Source organism: Fusarium oxysporum, chromosome 3 (genome assembly GCF_000149955.1).
Source record: "Fusarium oxysporum f. sp. lycopersici 4287 chromosome 3, whole genome shotgun sequence".
Classification (NCBI taxonomy): Eukaryota; Fungi; Ascomycota; class Sordariomycetes; order Hypocreales; family Nectriaceae; genus Fusarium; species Fusarium oxysporum.
Window position 1 is genome coordinate 4,808,472 of NC_030988.1, and position 9,103 is coordinate 4,817,574.

General features: G+C 49.5%; 4 protein-coding genes across 4 annotated transcripts; 2 read left to right on the forward strand and 2 right to left on the reverse strand.

The window, feature by feature from the left end:
- Window positions 1–1,036: 1,036 nt before the first annotated feature.
- Window positions 1,037–2,605, forward strand: FOXG_14817 (uncharacterized protein; the record flags this gene model as incomplete). The annotated part of the gene is made up of 1 exon (XM_018394876.1): window positions 1,037–2,605. One exon carries the CDS (start codon window positions 1,037–1,039, stop codon window positions 2,603–2,605), a length of 1,569 nt encoding a protein of 522 aa, XP_018254775.1.
- A 745-nt stretch (window positions 2,606–3,350) lies between these two features.
- On the forward strand, window positions 3,351–4,159 carry FOXG_14818 (uncharacterized protein; the record flags this gene model as incomplete). Its single annotated transcript, XM_018394877.1, has 2 exons — window positions 3,351–3,480; window positions 3,543–4,159. 2 exons carry the CDS (start codon window positions 3,351–3,353, stop codon window positions 4,157–4,159), a joined length of 747 nt encoding a protein of 248 aa, XP_018254776.1.
- A 198-nt stretch (window positions 4,160–4,357) lies between these two features.
- FOXG_14819 (uncharacterized protein) lies at window positions 4,358–7,649 on the reverse strand. The gene has a single exon (XM_018394878.1). It carries the CDS (start codon window positions 7,257–7,259, stop codon window positions 5,442–5,444), a length of 1,818 nt encoding a protein of 605 aa, XP_018254777.1. The 5' UTR covers window positions 7,260–7,649; the 3' UTR covers window positions 4,358–5,441.
- A 351-nt stretch (window positions 7,650–8,000) lies between these two features.
- FOXG_21775 (uncharacterized protein) lies at window positions 8,001–8,905 on the reverse strand (the record flags this gene model as incomplete). The annotated part of the gene is made up of 3 exons (XM_018402133.1): window positions 8,001–8,261; window positions 8,321–8,506; window positions 8,567–8,905. 3 exons carry the CDS (start codon window positions 8,903–8,905, stop codon window positions 8,001–8,003), a joined length of 786 nt encoding a protein of 261 aa, XP_018254778.1.
- Window positions 8,906–9,103: the final 198 nt, after the last annotated feature.

A 9,103-nucleotide genomic window follows, 5' to 3' on the forward strand; every position in this document is an offset into this window, starting at 1 on the left:
ATTGAGGCCCAGGCTTGCATGGTTCCCCAAACTCAGCGTTCAAAGGTTATCGAAATATTAGCCATCAGTTACCTTATTCACGGCGTTCGCAAAGCCTTACGATTCGATACACAGGAGAACCCACTTAGGGTTCCAGGACACCATCAAACAGAAGACGACAGACTCTTTGTAGAGAGAGATGAATTTGTGTTGCGGGAGGAGCGAGATAGCACCATACTCTCACAACCTGATGGAGAAGATGTATTGGGAAGCTCGTCTGCAGACACGATTGGCCGCATCTGTGGAGAGATTCGAGAGCACCGTATATTCTTATGATTAGTCGAAGCCATTTGGTACCGATGAAGTAGGGTATTCAGAGCCAGCCTTCAGCATCATCAAATCGAATACAACACATTCTGGTTCTAATTGATCGCATTTGGTCCCCTTTATAAACTGAACGGACCCTTGTTTCTTTTTCTCTTACTGTTTTCCTTCCCTTTCTTATTCTTTTTCTGCCTTTCTTTTATTATGGCATAGTAAAAGCTATCTAGAGTTCTGATGCCATTGCTGGAGTTGAAGAATATGAAGGCCACTTTTGCTGCTTCCTACTCTCCATGCAGCCTATCTCGGCGTGCCCAATGGGGTCGCTGGTGACCAGCACCGAATAAAGTGAGATTTGGCCTTCGTGAATGCCAATGCGCATAATGATGGATGTACCAACGCTCTGCGTATCATCAATCTATAGTGTCTCGTATCGACTGCCATATTTTAGTGCCATTCACATGATAATTGCATCGACTTTCCAAGATATTCGGAATATGGTATCGCTAAATGAGCTTTGGTGTCGATCGGGCCTTTGATCTCGTTTCCCCGCTCCCTGCCGACCTTCCATTTTGGACGGTGGAGCATCTTGCCACCAGCGAAAACGAGGCTACCTCAGGATCTAGCGAACGTCCATTAACAGACTTCACAGCGAGAAGCAATAATATAATCCAAGTCCCTGCCCTTCCACCAGCTTGGTATCATCTGCATCGTGCTACTGTAGGGCAATACCACGATGAAGTCAATCATTGTTCTTCCCTTGGTCGCCCTGGCTCACGCGAGGTGCGATTATCCCAGCGGTATAGGCTTGTGGCATCCAGAGAGAGGCCAGAACTTTGCGGTAGTCATGTGGGATTTGGGGATCACTGAACCAGAATTCGAGGCGCTCAATCCAACCACAAATATAAATTTAATTTATCCCGAACTCAGCTACAATGTCACAATCAGACCATCCCGATCAGGAAAGTGGACCGATGGATGTCCGCCTTCCCTTCGCATTAAGGATATGTCGGACACCTCCATAGTAGATCCAACAACTGAGACACAAGAAACTCCCGAATCCACGTCCGTTGCCGATGCTGATGGGTATCGTCATCGATCAACTGGCACCATGTATGAGACGGTAGAGACTAGCACTAGATTCAGCACCGTGTTTGCCGATGACTCTCATCCATCGTCTCCATCGGTCGCGGGTGAAACTCAATCTGCCGGCACGCCCTACCCGCCTTTTACAGAAGGTAAAGAGACTGGCACCAGACCTGAAGCCCATACGCCAACAGAGTCGATAAGTGACGTACCGAGCAGTGCAACATCGAAGCCTACAGCCCCATCGTCAATAGATGAAGAAGACAGCCTCGCTCATACGAGTGAGCGTGACCATTCGGATGTTTCGGCCACGTCCGAGGCCACTCAGTCAGCAGATGTGCCTGAAACGGAACCGACAATCAGTGGAGATCCAGCGGTCAAAACTTCAACCGCTCGGCAGGATATGGCCTCATCGTACGCCACTGTAAACGACGAAGTTACAGGGACATCAACACTCTCAGATGTCTCGTCCAGTGCCGTGTCATCCGAAATCACGGATACGGTGAGTAAGAATGAACAAACTCCGGAGTCGGCAACCGAAGCGTCATCTGCTCGGTCGTCAATCACCGACACGACCAAATTAGAGACGGCACCATCATCGCCATCGTCAACAACATCAACGCTTCCACGAACAGATGACTCTCATGATAGCAAGACGGAGAAACCGAGTGGCACCTCGTTCAAGGAAGAACGCACAGTTTCGTCCGAAGACCTTTCAACTCAGAAGCCCTCAGGAGGAGCTAAGACTGGCCCGCCATCAATCTTGACTACAGATACAGCTACCACTTCGATAGTATCACAACCGCACGGATCAACTGGATCGGCTGCAGTCTTGAGAGACACTACTCTCACTGAACACACATCAACGCAAACTAAGACCGCGAAGGCGGACGCAGCGCCCGACCCGCTCGTCTCGTCTTTGCCTACTTCGGCGACAACGACGATGAGGGCGACGACTAAGGGCGTCACTTCGCCGTATACTGATTCGGCAGACCAGACAGCCAAACAAACAACAAATTTGTCGACAGAAACAACTACGTTCGTAACTTCGCCATCAAAGACAACATTGGAGACCACGACCGCTACAAACTCATACAATGGAGGAGAGACAAGTTTGCCTAAATGCCTTTACGATTCAGTCATGTTCGGTCTCAAGCAGAAGGATGGTGAACTGTTATTGAACATGGCAAAGGATTGTAGATATTTGATAGAACAATGAAAGCCGGTGACAAATGCATCACAAGCTACAGGAAGGACTCATCCAAGATTGACTACGCATTCGAAATCTGTCCAAAATACGGTCAGAATATAGAAATCCCTTCGGACAGGATAGCTTTTCCCGCAGAGATATTCTTTTTTCTTTAAAAGATCTGGCGTTGGTAGAAGTTCCTGAAACAGCCTCAAGATCGTTTTGACGGATCTCAAGGAACGATATCAGTCATCATGGCAATGGAGGATGTTAGGATACTGCGTGCCTCGAATATAAGTTGGAGATTGGGTAATTGGCTACCAAAGGTAGCAGTCGAGGTAATGATCCAAGAGGTGATGAGGTAGGATTTAGGACGTAATGCTCGCCGGCTTTCTGCCCCTTTTTCGATCCCACCTTCCTTCTCTCTTCTTAGTCCTTCAGCCAGTCTGCTATGCTACGAGCCCAAGGAATTGGACGTAACAGGAAACTCTTGATTTCCACCTGAAGACAGCTCGTATGTACTATAGCACAGTTTGTCGCGCGGTATCTGTTATTGCCGAGGCCTGTATATAAGCCTGCTCTCTTGTAGTCCACTTCTGCAATTTTCCCATAGTATCGTCTGTTTCTTCAACTTATTGGTGATCTACAAAATTGATAAACATTGTAACATTGTATTTTCCTCTTTTCCTTTTTCGCTTCCCTTTATATGTTGTCATATGTTTGACGTCTCCCAAAGTTGCATTCAAATATCACATCGCACCTCGCCGCCTTCACTATGCTCGCTAGCTCTCTTCTCATCTTTACTTCAGCTGCTTTGGCTCTAGCCTCACCTGTTGAATATCATGGCCGAAGTTCTAGCTGTGAATATGGAAAGCCTGTACCTGTGCTTCCTGTTAATGGCGGTCGTAAGTCCTGATCCACCCTTAACCTTATGTAACGTCTTGTATCTCACCAACACGACCAACAGCTTCCGAACTCCCCGCTCCTCCTCGAGATGTAACTCTGAAGCACATTGCCCTTGGGTTTGGTATTCAGAATTATAGCTGCGCTGAGGCTGGTGCTACCCCTGCAGCTATCGGTGCTTTGGCTGTTCTCTACGACGTTACCTGCCTCTATCCAGGTCAAGCTCATTCGTCTTTAAAAGCCAAGCAATGGGCTTCTCTCCCTTCTGATGTTCTTAATACCAGAAAAGTCCCTCTGAATCGCAATGATGACGGTGGTGCCTCGCTCACCAGTCCTTTCCCCAAGAAACAACCTCTCAAGGTTGAGGGTCTCCGCAAAAGCATCCCCTACCTTGGTCGCCACTTCTTTAACGCTGCTGGTGTCCCCACTTTCGACCTCGACAAGGCCAACCAGCTCCTCATTGCTAAGAAGATAGACGGTATCAAGGCTCCCGCTTCTGCTCCCGCTGGCCCTGAAGGTACCGGCGCTGTTGATTGGCTCTACCTGGGGGATGCTGGTGGCAGCCAGGGCGTCTCCCTAGTCTACCGCGTCTTGACCGCAGGTGGTGCTTCTCACGGTTGCAAGGCCAAGGGCACGACAGCACCTCTTACACCGCTCTCTATTGGTTCTACGGTTAAATAAAACCGGTCATTGACGATAGAACGGCGGTTTGTCGCGAGTTTATGAAAAGTCCAGACTTGCTTGTAAACATGGATACTTGCATGTTTCAAGATAATCGTTTATGGACAGATACAGGATCTCTGGTTTCCCGAGCAAGTACCTATGTTATTGGTGTGAGTCAATGCCTTGAGGAAATTTGACGGCTTGTTTCTACAAACTGCATGGCTTAGCTGGCGCTATAGTCTATGGGAAGTAGTAGTAGGACAAGTAGTTGCTGCAGAACGGGTTGAATTGTATTATCCTGACATGGACCATATTGTGTGCCTGAGCATATATCAACTAAGATACAAATAGCTTGGGGCTTACTTATGTGACGGAAACGGGGCTACACAACACATCCTTTCTGCGTTCAATACCGTAATTCCTCTTTTCGATTTTCTCTCTCTGTTTCGTCGGTACAGAACTTCAAAACCCACCTCTATACCTTTTTTATCTCATATTTCTGGATCCTGCTATTTACTGTGACTACCTAGGTTTCGATTCCCTCTCTCACATTATGCAGTGCTAAACTATCTCTCAAGAAGCTCAAACTACCGATGAGCTCAACCCAGTTATTTGTGATCTCGCCGAGGGCATGTATTTGGGACCATCTCTACTCATTGTTGCGTACTTAGACCGTTATAAGACATTTTGAGTTGCGACGTAACAGGAATTCATTGCATGACTCGGCTGTCTTGTTCAAGATATGTACATATTTATAGCAATGCTAGAGTACGAACTACTCCCATTAATGTTCCATTAAATATAAAAATGTCGCAAATTTCTTTTACCAAGTAGAGAATTTTGGGGCCTAGTGTGGCGCGCTGCCAAGTGTTCACATTCAAGAGGAAAAGGGTTGGCTGCGACTAAACCATGCATTAAACAAGAAACAATGAGACCGGCCGTGTAAGCGATGACAATCCCCTTCCGTCATTGTGACGCAAAAAGCTGCAAGCGTTTCGGGTGGACAGAGTTTGATCAAGAGTGCCTTGGTGGTTTCACGTCCATGGGATACAACAAGGACAACTGCAACCATCACGACGTAGGTTGCGGAGTACGTCGTACAGATAGAAGGCCTGTGGTCAAGTCTTCACTCATTTACCGAGTAATATACACCGCCGTATCGCCTCACACCCGATATCAAATTCTGCCACTTCCTCTTCGTACATTCGTGGTATCTATCGCTATAACTGAACCGGCTGCGGCAGAGCATACAGGCGATGTTGGCTATGTCACCAGACACACTTTCTTGGACTGCCTCTTTTTACCGATCCTCGACGATTACGCCGCTGCCACGAGCTAGATGCTGCATATATTTCACCGCGATAAAACCCTCAGTCATCGCAGGAGCGAGTGTCGTTCCCGCGCCCTGAGTTCCAAGTAGCGCAACTGATGCGTTACCTCCAGCAAACAAACCGGAGATCACGCTCCCATCTGCCCTCAGTACTCTTGCGAACTGGTCAGTCTGAGGACCGCCTCTCGTGCCAGCATCACCGGGAAAGATTCTGATGCCATAAAAGGGGCTTTCCTTGACAGGGCCCATGCATGGGTTCGGCACCACAGTTGGATCACCGATGAACTGCTGGTACTTGTCCTCGCCCCTATGAAAATACCCATCTCGACCTTGATCACACATTTCATTCCACTCGTCCACCGTCGTCTGCAGATTGCGGCTCGACACATGCATCTGCTCAGCTAGGCCGTCAATAGTATCCGAGCGCAAGAGCAAGCCTTGTTCGACAGCCTGGTCAATCTGCCAGGTGCTCTTGAGGCTCCCAATGGGATATCTTCTTTTATATCTCCGATCAAAGACAAGCCAGAAGGTGGCCGCTTCTACGTCCTCATTCGCTCTCTCATACATGGACCTAACGGCCTCACCGTAGGGCTGAGACTCGGAGAAGAAGCGGCGGCCACAGCCATCGACTACTATAGAGAACGGCTTGGATATGGCAAACATGGCCTCCGTCACTTTCCCTGTCCTAGGATCGACCATGGTGGGGATGCCCCAGACTTGGCCGAGCTGTGCGCTACCAGCACCGATCCTTTGGCCGGCTCGCAGCGCGATACCGGCGTCTCCGTCAGATGCAAGGCTCCATTCCGCCTTGGTCGGCATACCTGAAGTTGCTTCGCTCGTGGCTGTACCCGTAAGGTATGCATCCCTCATCTCCTGGTTCTGAGAGAAACCTCCTGTGGTTAAGATCACACCCAGCGATGCGTGGATGTCGACAAGTTCGTCACTGCCTCTGCGTTGAACCCTTGCTCCTATTACACCACCATCACGTCCAGATAGCAAGAGCTCACTCAGCTCCCATCCAGTCCAGATTTCCACATTGTCGTGTTCCTTGCACACCTTGAGGAGCTGAGCGATCAGCGATCGACCCATCGACACAGGCCTCGACATTCCCTTTGGAAGAGCCGAAACTTCTGCACGACACTGCCCCGAGGAACGCAGCCTTGTCAAGACTCGAAAGTCCTCGAATCGGGGGATCACGGGTGCGCCATCTGGTTTTGGAAGGTATTTCTGGTAGTGACCTAGGCTTGCCGCATCAAAAACCGCGGGGTCCAAGGTGCGACCATGGTGGACCGCACCTTCGATGTGCGGGTGATAGTCTGGAAACTGGGATGGTTTGGCCATCCATCGGAAGCCTTGGTCTCTGAAGTATTTCATCATCTCGGGTCCCTGCGTCAAAAATGCGTCGAGACGCTCATCACGTAGGCGCCCATGGAAGGCTTGTTCCTCAAGACTTGAGCATGTAAGTTTCGCCACAGCATTGATGTAGCGGGCGGCTTGTTCTTTGCTATCTTCGATGCCAGTTCCCTGCATGAGGAAATTGTTGGGCATCCACATGCAGCCACCGGACCTGAAAGTCGTGCCGCCAACGTGATCTTCCTTCTCGGCGAGGATGACTCTGAGCCCCGGATCATGCGCCGCCGCGGCCGCTGCTAAGCCGGCAGCGCCAGCACCTATGATGAGAATATCGCATTTGATAACTGATGTTCGTTGATGGTTGGGCGCTTGGTGATGACCAAAGTCTTGATGACCTGTGGCGCACGTCATCTCTTCTTGGTCAAGCGATGGCATGGCTTGGTTCGTTTGTTTGTCGACAGGTGAGATGGACGTGTGGTTCTTGTATAGGCTTATTCTTCCTATATTCGAATTTATGCCATTGAGTTGCCTTGACTTCTTCTTATACACCTATACGCACAGCTGTCGCGTCACCATTCACGTACGCCGAACCAGATGTACGGTGGTTATTGAAGCTGTTCAAAATTGGATCTCGGTCATCGATATCGAGAGGAACTACTCTCGCATACTTTAGGCCATAAGCCCACAGGACTCCCGTAATATCGGAAGAAAAGAGTGTAGACAAAATTGGCCGAAATTTATGTTATTCTTAGAACAGGGTATCTCTGGCAAGCACCCGTAGAAGTTGGTCCCCGTCCATAGATGCGTCCGAGTTAAGTTGTCTTGGTACGATGGGATGCGCAGCAGCCCGATCGAGCGGTACATCTCTGTGGTAAGGGCATTGATCCAAACACGCTCTCGATCCTGACACAGACAGGAAAGGCTGTTGTCACATCGTATTCATACTCCCTGTCTCTACCGTACGTCTACACATGTAGTATTTATTCGGATCACGATTGCTTGCTTGTCAATATTCGTTCTTCTACTGTAAAGAAGATGCGAAAATATGTTTTGGTTGACAACGCACCAGCTTATTGGTGATTGTACACGATGTCGGCCAATTACATGTGTTGGTGAGATGTGTTGTTGGCAGTTGTAGGTACAGTCTAAAAGCTAGACTCAAAGGTGTCCGAACCATCACATAGATCTGCTCGTCGAATCACCCGTCAAGATTAGTGGTGTTTCTTCCTTCTCTCTCTCCCTTCCTCTCTCTCCCTTCCTCTCTCCCTCCCTCTCTCCCTCCCTCTCTCCCTCCCTCTCTCCCTCCCTCTCTCCCTCCCTCTCTCCCTCCCTCTCTCCCTTCCTCGCTACACCTTGAGAACTAGTCGAGATTGGATCGGCCACCTCCCGATCGCGTCGCACTTCCCATCTTGCTTCATAGGGCAAGCGACTTTCACACTATTCAGGTTTCGTAAGCAGTTGTGAGGTTTGATGTTTTACTTCAGGTCTATACTCACTGCGCGTTTCCAATCCTGAGAATCCATGAGCCAGCCGGCAGGCGCCCCGATAGTGACAAGCCATTGTTCCTTGAAAGGGTCGAAACATTTGAAACGACAAGGGACACCATATGCTTCGACGTATTTGGCCAATCTATTATGTAGAGAGCGCAACGATTTTTGGAATCTCGCTCTCCCATCCTCGAACTTTAGGACATAGTCAGTTATCGGGTAGTGTTGGGTAAAGCGGCCACCACCAAAACGTACCTCTCTAATACTGCGGCTTATCACGCCAGAAGGTCGAGGCTCCACACCAACCCATGACGAGCAGCCCGTGTCCCAAAAGCACAAGTCCAGAGACATGCCGTCGAATCTCGCAAGCCTGGCCGCTTCTCGAAGCAGGGTGCTTCCGTCAACGAAAGCATCTCTCATGCTGAGGCGTTTGCCGGGACCCCGTCCCCTGGCACCCCGCCTTGCGCGTCGCACGGCAGGACGAGCAGTCCGTTCCTCCTGCGGTGAGGTAGTATCGAGCCTTGGATGCTCAAGCTGTTGTGTGGCATGTTGCATAGTATTGCAGTGAGTCTGCGCCAGGTCTTGGATGCTCATTGTGTCAGGGCTCGATTGCTCGCAGCTATGAGTTAGATCCCAAGATAGAATTGACTCGAGCGCAAATGGAATCGTTTTGTACGTTTTTGTGCGACAGGCCCCAGTCGCCTTCAGAAAACGCCCTCTGACGGCGATTTTTGGACTTTGGGAATTTGGTGTTCACGTGCAGTTGGTTACCTAGTTGACATATAGCAAAAG

Excerpts from the sequence above, each read along its gene's own strand:
- FOXG_14819 (XM_018394878.1), bottom strand. The coding sequence starts at position 7,259 with ATGCCATCGCTTGACCAAGAAGAGATGACGTGCGCCACAGGTCATCAA.